Source organism: Haliaeetus albicilla, chromosome 1, assembly GCF_947461875.1.
Source record: "Haliaeetus albicilla chromosome 1, bHalAlb1.1, whole genome shotgun sequence".
In the NCBI taxonomy this organism is placed as follows: domain Eukaryota; kingdom Metazoa; phylum Chordata; class Aves; order Accipitriformes; family Accipitridae; genus Haliaeetus; species Haliaeetus albicilla.
Window position 1 is genome coordinate 17396136 of NC_091483.1, and position 15092 is coordinate 17411227.

General features: G+C 38.9%; 1 protein-coding gene across 2 annotated transcripts in view; it reads left to right on the forward strand.

Annotated features, from left to right (window-relative positions):
- The window catches only part of ARHGAP10 (Rho GTPase activating protein 10), a 154216-nt gene that overhangs the window by 98782 nt on the left and 40342 nt on the right, over nt 1–15092 (forward strand). For both annotated transcript variants that reach the window (XM_069780480.1, XM_069780471.1), the window contains one exon: nt 13898–14048. In XM_069780480.1, the coding sequence (XP_069636581.1) occupies nt 13898–14048 (151 nt within the window). The remainder of the gene's footprint in view (nt 1–13897; nt 14049–15092) is intronic.

Below are 15092 nucleotides of genomic sequence, written 5' to 3' on the forward strand. Positions count from 1 at the left end.
CTGTGCATTTCAGACTTCCTAAGAGTCTTGTGTTAGGTATTTTTATTTATAGCCCTCGTGAAGTCCTAGGAAAAGTCACCAGCTGTGGGTTAACATACTTTCAAATATTTCATTCACTACTCCGCCTCTGCTAATTTTTAGCAGCTTATGCTAATAGAAGTGAAGTTTGGAATTGTAGAAGAGTGGTGGAGTCAAAATGGAGGTACACTGACACAAACAAACTTGAAGCAAAATTTCACACTTCATGCATATGTAATATATGGCTCTGGCAGACTGCAGAGAGGCATTTCTTTTCCCCTATAGCAAATGAAATGACTAGCAAACTTACAAACTGTAGAAGCAATAGCCATCAACGTTTCTGGTTTAAATACAGTAACTTGGTAGGCCAAATGGTGAAAAAGTGTTACGATTCTTCAAATATTTTTAAATTCTATCAGTGTTCATTATGTCTTGTGCAGATAGCTTTACTGAAGGAGATCCACAATTCATTTTTAGGAGGAGGCACAATTAATTGGGTTAATAGTTTTGACATCCTGGTTGCGGTCATTCCACTCTCATCACTCTGCTGAGTCCTAATTAGAGAATTTCTGTGCATTTTGTGTGTGGAAACCTGGATATGGGGACTTGCCCTGAGATAAGAATATCATGCTTAGTGGCTAAACTGTTTTGGTTTCTTTTTTTTTTTAAAAGCTTTGTTGATATGTACATTTATTTCGTGCTAGCTAGAAACCAGTTCATACCACTTTCACCTTGTTTACAGGCTGCATGCATATTTCCAAACCATGGCTGTGAACCAATTATTGTAGGTTGAGGAGGGGATGTTTTGCAAAATCAGACCAATGCTGAGACTTGAATGCTGGAACTAGACTGTGCAGCCTGATGTGTCGCTTAACTGGCAGTAGAATTGCACAGTGATTAAGACTAGAAGGAGGATAGAAGAGCATTAGGGAAATAATTATTTAGCTTTTGTTCTTGTCAGTTATGGATAAGTCTCTTCCAGGCAGAGTATTTCTCAGTGTCCAGTCAGATGATGAGCTCTGGAAGCAGATCTCTATTTTGAAAGAAAAAGCCAAAACCAGGCCCAAGGTCAGACAGTATTTTACCCAGGACTCTCAGAACTGTGTGCTGTGGAAGGGAGGCCACTCCAGAGGAAAGTGAGACCTGTGAATTGTCTTGCTTGCTTTTGTCATATGGCTGTAGGGGAAGGCCAGCCGGATGTGCCAGGCAAAGAAGGAGCATGTTCAGGTTTGATATTAAGTGACCTCTCCACAGTTTTGCCTGGAATTGCCGTGTATTGTGCTGACTGGGCTGCGTGCACCAGCACTCTTGTTTCCCTTTGCTTTGCAGGTCTTTAAGGTTGGTGTAATTTCATACTTGGCTGTCTTGTCCCCTTCTCCCTTGCCTTATCTGTGTGGTCTCCCTTGATTTCCATGTCCCATATCCTTTCCTTCACTAAAAAAATCGTCAAGAAATTCATGTTTGTGGCTCATCGTTGTGTTAATTTTGCTTTGAAGCTATACCTGTCCTTGGTGTTCCTTTTCTTGAGGTAACAAACTCAGGAGCTGACTGCAGCTGGGCTTCTACAATGCCTGGAACAATCTTTGCTTGGCCTTTAGGTAATCCTCTGATGAAAACTGGTAGTCAACTTGGATGCGAAAAAAATGTTTTGATTTCTCTTCTCCTCCCCCAAATGAGATTCAAGGGTATAAATTAATTTTTCTTCCCAAGGGTTTCACAGACTGGAAATCTTGGACATCTCAGCTCTTCTGGTCTTTCTTTCTGACTTGTGGTGAGGAAGAAGGGCAGTCCACTCCACGGCAGCATGAAGAGCATGCACGTGTTCATCTTGCTGTTTGTTATAATGTTTTGGCATCTTGTTGGAATGAATGTCACTATTCAAAGGGCTTATTTATTTGCCATTTAGAGATGCCTCAGTGGTAATGTGAGCCATTTTGGTTTCTCAATTCCCTGAACATTATTTTAAGAGGGGGGAAAAAAAAAACCCAACAACCCAGGATAAAAAAAGAAGGCTAAGAAATGAAAGAAGATGAGGGAGGAGGTTGGAATAAAAATCTCAGTGGGACTGGAATATTTAAACCAGCATATGGGGGAGGAAAGAATAGTGAGTACAAATAGCAAGATTGCAAAAACAGAAAGAAGATGAAAATTACAGTGAAAGAAAATTAGAAGAAAAAAAGAGAGGGGCTAGACAGAAGTCCCTTATGGAGGCTGGGAAGCCAGAGTCTGCTGAAAGGGAATAGGCATGGTAAAAGATACCTTTTTCTAGAATTCAGACAACCTATGCACAAAATTATCTCAAAGGTGTTCATTCTGAAAAATTCAGTAGTTCCTATATATGACAGATACTGTTTTCACTTGTTTTCTGTATTAATCTTTTTATAAAAGGCAAAGATTTTACATACTTTAGACAAAGTATGTCTTTGTTTTAGCTTTGTTTTGTTCAAAACAGTTCTATGGAGAAATCTTTTTTTAATGACACATAGATTTTAATTTTTCTTCCTTCAGGCACTTTTATGTTTGGGGTTTTTTTAAACTAAAGGGAAGAGAAGAATTTAATACTACTGAGCTCTTAAGCCAACATCAACTTCATGTAGTAATACTTGGAAAATCTTTAGCCTTAAAACATTACAGTGCGTAATACATGTGATATTTGTGAGGCAGAAGGAATGGAAGCAGGTGAAGTCAGTTGTTTGAGAGTATGAAGTGGCACAGTGAGGTGTGGTGTGTGTCTCCACTTGGCAATCACTGCAATGTTAAAGCAGTTCTGTTGCAGGTAAATGCTTTAGGGCACAGTGGCCTTGCCATCATCTAAACAAAGACTGTTTTTTGACAACACAGCAGATCTTTTGAAGTCCTGGTAAAGGGACATGTGAGAAATACTAAAGAGGGCTTGTTTCAGCTGTTGTGTTGCTTTGCCTTTGGCTGCAATGGAAGACCAAGAAGCAATGCATTGTAATTGTGGTGGTTTGCTGTGGTGTAGCAATTTGAAACCTCCTCAAGCTGAATGTTTCTCAAGTCAGTAAGCATTTGACATGGGGGGGTGGTGGTGGTGGTGGTGGTGGTGTTACATTAAGGTACCTTCATTTGGGCAGAGTTTGCAAAGAAACACATGAGCTTCAGTTCAGAAGGTATTCGGCATGTGCTTAACTTTAACCATGTAACTAATCAGAAGTGTCTGTCATTGAAACTATTCCTGAACTTAATTCAAATTACATGCCTTAATGATTGGCTGAATATAAAGCAGAAAGGGCAGCAGGCACAACAAAGAAATTCGTCATAGTTTTTGGTAGAAGTCAAGCAGCTCTTTCATTCCACTGTAGTGTGTGCAAACTCTTTAAACCCTTTCTGTGCCCTGTGGCTAGCAGACAGCCCTTCCATGTGAAGACACATGCACATGGTGTGGTACATTGACTGCAAAAATCTTTTTTTTGTTTGTTTGTTTAAAATACTACAGTTTTCTAAATCTGAAGTAGTTTATACATAGTAAGAAGACTGTATATCAAATCTCCACTCACGTTTGTGACTGCAGTTGATGACATTAAAAGGAACTGAGTCTGGATCAATACCTGGATTGGTATGCTGTTAGACTGCTCCAGAAGAAACAAAACACGTACTGTGAGTAATCGTATTAGATTAAAAAAGAAAATCAAAACAGAAGTCATGTTCTCACGGATAAAAGCGGTCTGCTGAGATGCACTACAAATACATGGCACGTGCAAATAATACGGACACAGACTTCTGCCTTCTTGATTTCCCTACGTTATTTCCAGTTATTTTGGGGAAACTTCCCTCAACTTTGTATGAAATTTCCATGTGATACAGATCTCATCTTCCACTGCCAACAGGCAAGTTCTGTAGGTAAACAGAAATGAGAGAGTAGAATTTAGTTGACTAATATTTGCTTCAGTCTTGATGGTCAGGGTGTTGTCCTTGCATGCGTGGAGGAGGAGGCAAGGGAGAAGCCCTTATGGAGAATGCTAAAATGGATGTTCTTAAATAAAACTTTGTTAGTCAAAGAAAACATTCTGTGAAATGCTGCAGGGGGCAAAAGCTGTTGTGCTCCTCAAGAGTTCCAGTAGTAAATTCCTATGCAGAAACTGTGTGACATAAAAATTGTACTTTATTGCAGCCTTCAATGGTAAGTGAAGTATTAATTTACAAACCTTTTTTTCTTTATATTGGCTAAACTGACCTGAATGCCGTCCTGTCTGATCATTGCTAATGGATAATGGTACAGTATGTGCTCGTGTTTTCGTACATACTCTTCAGAATTCTAGTAAGCTTTTGCCTTACCAGAGAGGTTAGTGTATTCCAAACCATTTAACAGATTTTTGAATAAATAATATGTGGCAGTCAGCTGGTAGTACTTTATTTCCCATGTTTTCGTGTGCATGCCATTTACACTAATGAAGCGTCAGTACTTCATTGCAGAGGGTGCTGGACATACAAATGAAAAATATGTTCTTTCCCTCCAAAGACCCTACAGTCATTATGTAAGATAAAAAAATGTATTTTAACAAAAACAAAGACCAAAAAATATTGTGTAAAGCAATGGTGATATAAATCCTTGTAATGGCAGCAGGGAATTCTGTGAAGAGTAGAATACTGGTGAGGCTGCATGGTTGGGTACAGTTGGAACAGTGTCATTTGCAAAGATCTTGATATTTCATTCTGATGCTTTGTACAATGGCAATGTGGTAGGGGGTCAAATGTAGGTTTTTATTCTCAATATATAATTCTTTATATTTCTGTTCATAAATTCTGTAGAAAACTAGGTGTGACATACATATTTATTTGTATTTGTGTGTATGTGTATAAAAGTTAGTACATGTATATTTATTACAAATGAAGGGGAGATCCTGTTTACCTGTGGTGTGTTTGGCCACGGTTGTTGCTTTTGCTGGCTCCTGACATAGGTTTGTAAGTGCCGCCTTTTATCTCGGGACTTCTCACACTCTTTGCAAGAGAAAATATGTGCAAACATTCTCCTTCTGCATTATTTTCCATTTAGTAACTAGGAGTATGTTATGTTTAAGAAAGCTAGGTAATTAGATTGAGTATTTAATCTTTTAATTTGAAAGCCTTTTTTTGTTGTTGTTATTTTAAGTATTTCCTGTAACTAAACAAGACACACAAAGCTATTATGTGTAACTGTAATAGGGAAGGACAACCTTTTTAAAATACTCTCCTTGGTGTGACTTACAGTAGGTGATCATAGAAGAGAAGGTGAATCTGCTGTTTCTGCTGGTGCAGTGGACAAATGTGTAGGTATTTCAAGCCCGGTATATGGTTAACTCTCTCATTTCCTTCAATGAATAAAATGGATTGGTCGATAGCAGTGAATGGGCTGCTATCAGGAGCGTTCTTCTCATGAATTGTTAAAAGGTGGAGCAAGATGTGATACGGTGGAAGCTGCAGTCTTTGTATCAGGAGTGCTACTTTTAGAAAAGCTGAGTCAACAAACTCATAATTCGCAAGCGATCAAAGGACACACGTTTTTAACCTTGGTATGTTTTTTTTTTCTTTCACCCTTTCACAGCTGTCCTCCAGACTGTAATGTCATGTTTTACAGGCTATGTTTAGTTTCTTTATTAAAACTCAAACGTGAACTATGTTGTTCAAGGTAGTCAGGCCAAATGAGTGGCTATTAGGGTCCACAGATACATCAGGTTTGTCTGAAAATCCCCTCAGTTCTTTAGTCATGCTCGTAGTTTGCAGTTTGTCCAGAGCTCTAGTTCCTTTTGCATTAAGAGGAGCAGACAGCACATATTCCAATTTTAGTATGAGATCGAGACTCACAGTGTCCACAAATCCCTAAAAGCAGTGTTTCCATTTGGTTATGGATAGTCAGGCTGCTAGGCAGATGGTCTCAACAAATGATATCTTTCCAATGAAGAAAAGGCTGTCTTGGATAGATTGATTGATTGATTTATTTATAGAGCTTTGTGGTTTGGCTCACAGCCAAGGATGTTTCCTGTTTCTAGTTTTGACTTACACCCGGTTACTTTTCAGGCTGCATTCTCTGTTGCACTGTAACTAGTGTGCCAGGCAACATCAAGAGCATTATTGATGCTTTCTGGTTGGTGGCCCTCTAGAGGCTTAGCTTCAGATATCTTTCAACTCTTGATCTGATTCTATATTTGAAAAAAAAAAATAAATAAAAAAAAAATTGTGAATATTGAATAAGGGTGTTCTGTGGTTTGTAGTGGAATTCAAGCCTCAAAATCCAAAGCCTCAGAAAATCTGCATCCTGTGCAATCTCACAGAAGCTAGTGCCCAGCAGATCATATTTTACAGCATATAGATGCTGAAGCGCAAAAGTCAGGATAAGTACTTCGTGGCAGGCTCACCTGTATTGGAGTGGACACGATGGTAACCTTGGGGAGGTAAGTTACTGAAGGATTCTAACTGAGTTGTTGATAATTTTTATTGAAGGTTTTGTAAACATTTTTCAGAAATATTAATATGATTTTTAGAAATAATCAACTTTATCACATTTTGTACACTGAACACAGATTCTGTTTAGATGTCACGAATTTCTAGTGCATGCATTTTATATTTGTTGACTAAAACCAGAAATGAAACAGGTTGATCTAACATTGTCCATAGTAAAGTAAAATGCAAAAAAGTAAGAAACCACAGTAACAAAGGATCATTTTTTAAAGATTTTGGTACACTAGAAATTTTATAAAATTATTAGAATTGGTGCATAAATTAGTTTTGAAATAAAATGTCTGTTCTGGCTCTCTAGAAGTTGATCTTTTTCTAATTTCTATTGTGATGAAACTTTTAATAGCTCCAGTTAGCTCCTGCAATCCCTTCAAGTAGGACCAAAATAAAAAATCTAGAACTGTTTGTCTTATGTGTGTTTTACTGTTAAAAAATGGATTACAGTTAGTGTACAATTAGTGCCTAGTGGTTACGATTAGTGGCTGAGCTACTGCAATGTATTTTAAGATCCTTATTTTCACCTTGCACTTCTTAAAATGCTTATATCTACAGTAAAGTTATAACTTGACATAAAAACATGGTTGCTTTATGTTTGCAGAAAATGGGAAAAAGAATGGCACAACCACTGTCTTCATTATCTTAAGAGGAAAAAAAAATAATCCTAGAAAGTCTATTGGGGTAAGAGCACACTGTGAACCACTAAGACAGCTGGCCTCTTTTTTTGAGCGTTTTTATCTCCAATATAAATACATGTTTTTTGTTTCTGTGCAGGTTGCTGGATCTAACCTGAATTGGGTTTGCTTTACATTGAAGAAAAGCTAAGTTGAGGAAAGACCATGGTGATGATAAGTTTCTCTTGCACTATCCCATTAGCTACTAATTTATAAAAAATTCTTTGAAAGCATATATTATAGCTAATTATCATGGAAATGCAAAGAGTACCATAGCCATAAAATGTGTAAGGGCAGAGTAGTATTATGTGGCCTAGGTGGATGGCGTTTTATATTGTTCAATAAACATTAGCTGAGGTGCCTGTGTGTGGGTTTTTTTATTTACCAACTGCAAATCAAGTATGTATTGAAGGGAAATTACGCAAATAAAAACTTGTACTGATGTTGTTCTTGTCTTGAAAAATAACTGTCCTCCAAAAAATATGATTGTAGTCGTGGCGGCTATAACACTAGCTGAATTTCAAAGAATTTGGAATGACCTTGCAGGTTGTAGCATCCTTTGCATTAGACAGCGACTTCTGGTACTGATTCTTGTTCACGTATTCAAAGGAAATCGATGCATGTTCTGTGTGGTAGGTGTTATGAGGGTGAATGGGGGTTTTGTCTTGCAACAAAATCATGGCACAGCTTTAAGCTGTTAATTACTTTTTATAGGTTTATCCTCATTAGCTCTATCACTAAGCCTCCAGTTTTTTTTCCCCTCTTTTTCATCCCACTGTGTCCTTGCTGTTTGCCTCCCACTGATTTTTAGAGGAAATTTTAATTACCCCAGTGATACAAAGCAGACAGAGATGACCTGATGTCTGGGTCTTTTCCTAAAGTGATTCCTGGCAAACATACTGAAATTCATTAATTAGTTCTGCTTGAGACCAGAAAGAACAGATCAGTATTCTCTTGTAGCAGCAGAATCTAATCTACATTTCCATGTGCAACTATACATCTAGTCATAAACTCATGTAATAGGCCAGGTTAAATCCTCCCAGCCATGGGTTTTTTGAATTTCTGAAATTGGCTCTAGTAAGAGCTCAGGATCTAGAGTCCAACACTGTTGTTGCAGATTAAGGGGAACCTGGCAAAATTCCTTGGGCTGCTTCCATGTGGATCTGCTGGTAGAATACAGTATGATAATATGTTGAATTTGGCTCATTACTCTCAAGAAATGCTTCCATAGACTTTGTGGGACACAGATTTAGGAATTGGAATGGTTGTATGTAGGGATGGTCTTGGGCTCACTGCTCTAGACAGAGCTGTTATTAGCAGTGTATATCCAGGATGGTTTGTGGTTTGTTTAGCCTTGTAAAGTATCCATTTTGTACTATTGCATAGAGAGAAATAGGTCAAACATACCAGTGTTTTAAATTGCTCGACAAGAGTCTAATCTTTCTTGTTGTAACTTTTACACTGCAGGCTTGAAGGCTGATCCACCACTTAAGTCAGTGTGCGCTTTCAAATTCTGCTTTCATGTCAGATCAGACCTAAACAACCTTTTAAAATACTGGACTAACTGGGATAGCACTGATAACAGTTTGATTTGTTGCTTGATAAAATTTGAGTGCTACATGTGTTAATCTTCCCCATATGTAAATTGTTTCACTTAGCCTCTGAGTTTGCCCCCAAGTAGGTCAATAGCAGGATGCCAGTGCTTTTGAGAACTAAATCGTAGAAAACTGGTATTCTATAAATCTAAGGCAGTTTGGCCACAGTCTCAGTTGTGTGACACTGGACGTGGCTGTGAAGTCCTTAAACTTTGAGGTTGGTTTAGTACATTTTATTGCTTCTTGAATGAGGTAATTCAATGAGCAGATTTCATTCTTGTCTTTATTCAGGCATTAGCCTAAGCTGTGGTAACTTCTGTAATCCAGATGAGTGATGGTGGTAAAGCTTTTACTTGAAGGGAGGCTTTTTTTGGAGTAGCAAAGAGATCTTCTGTTAAATAGCATGCTCCAATCCTATTCTTCCATGGGAGGGTTTCCATTCAATTGGATATGTGTGGTTCCCTTGCCATGCATCTGATGACAACAGTTCGCAGTGCAAGAAGATACTCTGACATTTAGTCAGGTGTGGTCTCGTGCTGTTGTGCAAGTCAGTCAAAACACAACAATGTTAGTACCATTTCAGGTGCTCACATTGTGTGTGTATGATTTTGAATTCCATCTTCAGTGCGTATGCAGTGTGCTTCTGACAACAGGTCACTCACAGCAGGCATCTTTTATTAGCTGTGAAACATTTATAGTTCAATGGTATTTAAATAATTAATAAGGCTAGAAGCAAATTTGAATAAAACTAAAACCTGTCCTGGTTTCAGCTGGGATAGAATTAATTTTCTTCCTAGTAGCTGGTACAGTGCTATGTTTTGAGTTAGGTATGAGAAGAATGTTGATAACACTGATGCTTTCAGTTGTTGCTAAGTAATGTTTAGTCTAAAGTCAAGGATTTTTCAGCTTCTCATGCCCAGCCAGCAAGAAGGCTGGAGGGGCACAAGAAGCTGGGAGGGGACACAGCCAGGGCAGCTGACCCAAACTGGCCAAGGGGGTATTCCATACCATGGGATGTCAGATCGAGTATATAAATTGGGGGGAGTGGGGGTGGGAGGATCGCCGCTCGGGAACTAACTGGGCATCGTTGGTGGGTGGTGAGCAATTGCACTGTGCATCACTTGTATATTCCAATCCTTTTGTTATTACTGTTGCCATTTTATTAGTGTTATCATTATCAGTTTCTTCTTTTCTGTTCTATTAAACTGTTCTTATCTCAACCCACGAGTTTTACTTTTCTTTCCCGATTCTCTCCCCCATCCCACTGAGGAGAGGGGAAGTCAGTGAGCGGCTGCGTGGTACTTAGTTGCTGGCTGGTGTTAAACCGTGACAAAACCAAAAAACTTTTCTCCCCACAACTGAAATAAAGCATGTTTCCATCCCCCCTTTCTCAGGCAGACATTACAATGCTTCTGTCAGCGCAGCAGACAAATATCCATTAAGGCGTGATGAAAAGTACTTGTCTATTTAAGTGGAAATAAAGCAAGAAAGAGAAGCTGAATGCTGTATGTGCACTTCTTAGGGCAGAGGTTGACCTGTTTGCTTTTCAGATGCTCACCTTTGCAAAACTGTAGTATGAGCTGTAGCTTTGGCCGGCAACAGAAAGAGATTTCTGCTGCTGAAAAAGCAGGTCTAGTTATGGATGGGCTGTACTGGATTTTATTTTCCTGATGAAAAGACAAAAAGAAAATACCAAAATAGGGATGAAGACAAATATGAGCTGCTTGAAAGAGCAAAAATGACCCCAAATATACTTTTTCATGCAACACATGAGGGCAAGATGTTTCCTGTTTCTTTTATATAAAAAAAAAAATCCTAGTGCTCTTTCTAGTGGTGGTTGTGCGTGTGGTTTTCTGGGGTTGGTTTTTTTTGTTTGTTTGTTTGCTTTTGTGTGTGTCAGAATCCTGCAGGGCAACTCGTGATACTTGATGATTTCATTGCTGAATATGACAATTAGTCTCAATTTGCTCTGCCTGGGTAAATTTGCTCTGCAGATAGTCAAGAGGTTGTATTTTGTCTAGTTCATATCTAAATACTTTCAGGAATCCCTTTCTTCTCTGTGGAGACAGATATTGAATGGGGGCACAGGTTAAAAAGTGCTACAGCTTGTAACATTGCATCAGAGGAACGTGGGAGCGAGAGGATGGAGTTTGTGTGGACCCTTGCCCTGGTCCCAGTGAGTGTGGAGAACAGATGGCCTCGTGCTACCCAGGAGCTCTCTTCTCCCTAGAATGCAATATAATACTGCTTGCTGACCTTATCCCAGAAATGCAGCTTCCCTACCAATCTGTTGTAACAAGAGGTCGAGGGCAGAATGAGGTAAAATAGGGGATGGGCCTGATGCCTGCCTGAGTGTCTTGTCTGCAGAAGGAAACTTGACTGCCTGCCATCAGCCCAGCGCTGTGACTGGGTAGCACTGGGTTGCACTGAGCAGCGCTGTTGGGAAACATTCGTGCACAGCTCTGCCACTAAAAAAATTAAAAGTAGAGGTGATATGCTTATCCTGACAGTGAAAGAGAGGACTCAGTACCCCTAACTTTTGTTTTATTAGAGGAGAGAGAACGCTTCTGGGCAGCTCATGACTACCTGCCGCCAGTATCGCTATGAAGTTAGGTAGCATGTGCTGGGCTGCCACTGTTTGAAGTGTGACTTCACTGCTTTCTTATTTCTCCTGTGTATTGTAAAGGGGGTTTTCCCCCATAAAACAGAACAAACCACCCTTTTTTTAACATCGCATAGCTACTTGCAGTTAGAAATCTACTTGGATTCATACCTGTCTCCAGTTCATTATCCTGTTGCCTGTCTGGCACTGAGTACTATTGAGTAAGGATCGCTTTTATGGTTTTCTTCATTGTGTTTTGCTTTTGTGACTCTCTTAGTTTCTTATGCTAATACTTTTAGAAGAGTATATTGAAATATTTGTGAGAGACGAGGAAAAAACACCTAAGAACTCTACTGCAGCCTGTGCAAGTCACCTAAATGCATACAAGAAAGCTCATTTCTCATGAAGTACTCCTGGGGAATACTTCTTCTCACCATCATTAATTTCAGCGGAGATGCGTGGCTAAGGCTGTACAAATAAACACAGCTGCGGAATGTGACATAGTAAACAACATGCTGAAACCTCTTGGCAGAGAGTTATTTATCAGAGAGCCCAAATGCACCACTTAGTCCACGGAAAAGATGGCATTTAAAGTTTTGGTACTTTTGAATTTTTCAGAAGCAAATATTTATCTCTAAAACTGCTCAATCTAGCCTTGTATTTACACATAAGGGGGCAGTGTGGTACTGTTAGCCAAGTGCCATGTAGGTGGTGCACATTAGATTTCATTATTATATGTTGCATCATGTTTTAAGAATTGGCTTTAGCACCCTGAGCACAATTAGAGCTTTGTCACTGTCTGAGAGTGCTGCTGTGTCTGTACTGGGGAGAACCAGGTTGGACTGTTTCCTTTCTTCTTGATAAACATTTTGTTTTTAGAGAGTTCCTTGCACTATTTTGGCGCGCTCTCGTAATCCCTTGTTCACAGGCATGTGAAGGAGTGGGAGCCAGTTTTCTTAACACTGGTATGGGGAAGTTCAAATTGCATCATTTTGCCTCCCGCACAGCAACATTCACTTATTGGGAATAAACTCCAGTGGAGCTTTCCTTTGCACACTATATATAGGCTTCTGGCCCACTGCTGCCCGGTTTTGGCAATATGATCATTCTTCCACAGTTTTCATGGAAAATGGTGTTTCTGATTATTTTGTACCAGCTCAGTCTTCTACCTGCCAGTATGAGAGTGATGATTAAGTGGCTGTAAGCCAGTATATATGTGGGTTCTTGGGTCATCTTATTTCTACACATGTTAATATTCAGGATTAACAGGCCAGGATGTGATGGCACGTAGCGTTTCTTATACTTTTAACATGATGTCCTGAGCGCCGTACCACAGGACGCTTACGGCATTTTTCTCACCTGTAGAGTAGCCTGGCTGGCTTTTAGCTTCATGCTGCACCTGACATGGACTGTAATAATCCAAAAATGTGTTAATCTGTGGTGTCTCTTTATACTTTCTGCATGAATTTCTGCTTCATAAAAAGCTTCTCTTTGAAGATTCATGTCAGTCTCCTCTTTATAATATTTCCTATACAGATACATGGCAATGTAAAGTTGCAGAGTAAAAGAACACCATATACTGTTTCATTATATCTTGTTATATTACCATGTTGCATTGCTGTAAGGTGCTGTACAGACACAGGGCTTTTCTTGTACAGCTGCTGCTTGTGTTTTTCTTTATCTGCTGGTTTGTCTTTGATGAAGTACATAGTAAACTAATTTGTTCATGTGAATCTGCCATCATCACTTGTAAAAGGCTGCTGTTAAATTGTACATCAGCATACTGATAATTTTCTAGAAGTAAATCAGCATCATTAGACTGCACCCTGTATGTGACAGTTAAAGTAGAAATGCTGCGAGGTTGAGCAAATCTGCATTGCTGGTTAATCCAGAGAGAAATGACATGGTATTTTGTATGAAGTGACGATATGCTAATGGTCATGACTCAAAAGATAAAATGATGACAAGAAATGCAATCCTTTTTATATGCGTCTTTGTGAATATCATAATTTAATATAAATGTGACTCCATATGTAATAGTTAACTGAAAAAATTCTCTGGTATGTTACTATGGTATTTTTCACTAAAAATCCCTCCCCTCAAAATTTTCCCCTTGCTCTCTTCAAAAGTATGTTTGTTTTTTAAAAATGGCTGATTTAAAATGGGTGTTCTGGCAAAATTATAGGTCCTAGCTAAAGCTATAAAGCTTTCTGGTTACTGGTTCATAAAGTTAGTTTCCCCCTTTTTCCCCTTCCCCTCCATCCTAGCTGGCAAGCATGGCTGCAAATATTTTGTCTTTGGATTAACTGATTTGCAGCTCGGTTAATGTGTAGACAGTGCTCTTGCTTATTTTCATATTATATTTATTTATTTATTTATCTTAAAAGCACTCATTAAAAACCCACAGCATACTCCCAAACTTGAAGGAATGGATTTTTGGCTCTTGCCTGCTTTGAATGAAATCCAAAACAAATGTTGTTTGATAATGGTTTACAGTTGCATTACACAGGTTGCTCTTCATGATAAATAATTAACACCCTTTGTGTTCTTGATTGCAGATTTTCAAAACCCTGCCTGATGCCACTTTCCCTGAGCCAATCGCAATGTCAGTATCTCCTCCAAATGCCCCACCAAGGCAGTCAAGAAGACAAGGACAACGTATTAAGAGGCCTCTGGCTGTTTACAATCTTTGTCTTGAGCTGGATGATGGTAAGACGTTAGTAGTAATTTCAGTCTTTGCAGCAGATGGGCTGTGTATCCTATCTTCAGTAGGTGTTTTCATGTCAAGTTTCATTTGTATACGTGTGTGCATGCACATGCATGCTCGTTTAATTGTTTTGGAACATGTAAAGAAGCAAGGAGAGCTACAGAGAAAGGAGAGCATAGAGAGCACTGTCCTGTGACATATGTTTAAAAGTATGATGAAGTGTCTTAAATATGCTTTTTTCCCTCTAAAAAAGAAGCAGCTCCTGTTTCTTTGGGGAAATCTCTTTGACCTCTACTGAAGATTACACAGCCATAAGATAAATGGAGAGAGAACTAAAATTAAAGCAAATCTTTTATGAGAAGAGCTAATGCACTCTACAGTTAAATTCATCTGGATTAAAGGCTCAGGTCAGCACTGCACTAGAGAATACTACTACTTCACTTGAATCTTTAATACCTTCATGTAACTAGCAGTAAATACTTCTAAACTTGCCTTACTGTTGAGAAGCAAAAAAAAAATGATAATCTTGCTTTTTCATGGAGTCTGCCGTAGCAACATACAGTGAGGCAAAGGGTGTATAACATCTTATATATTCTGACTGTTGGCCAGAAACATAATCATTTTCCTGAAATTTCATTGCTTGGGGGTACGTACAGTACTGAGAAGGCAAGTCAGGGCTCATTTTGTGTTACAGATTTTCTCCACCCTATTCCCTTTTTCCCTCTTAATGTTGTTAGTCAATTGTCTTTTCACATGAAGAATCATAAGATCAGGGCACAAAGTCCAGTTATCAGCAAGTGAAAATAAACAGGAAGATTTTGAACTCTACTTAAGTAGTATGAGATTCACTGATGAACTGTCATTAAATCAGTGGTCAACAGTGGTTGATTTCTTAAGGAAAAAGCACAAATACCTACAACAGCTGTTAACTGCAGGTTTTAGAAATAAACTCAGGGCTGTTTATTGTCTCAAAGCCTGTTTTACAAAGAGTCTGCAAGAAATTCAGCATGCCTGTCATCAGATTTAATTCACCAGAGAGATGTATA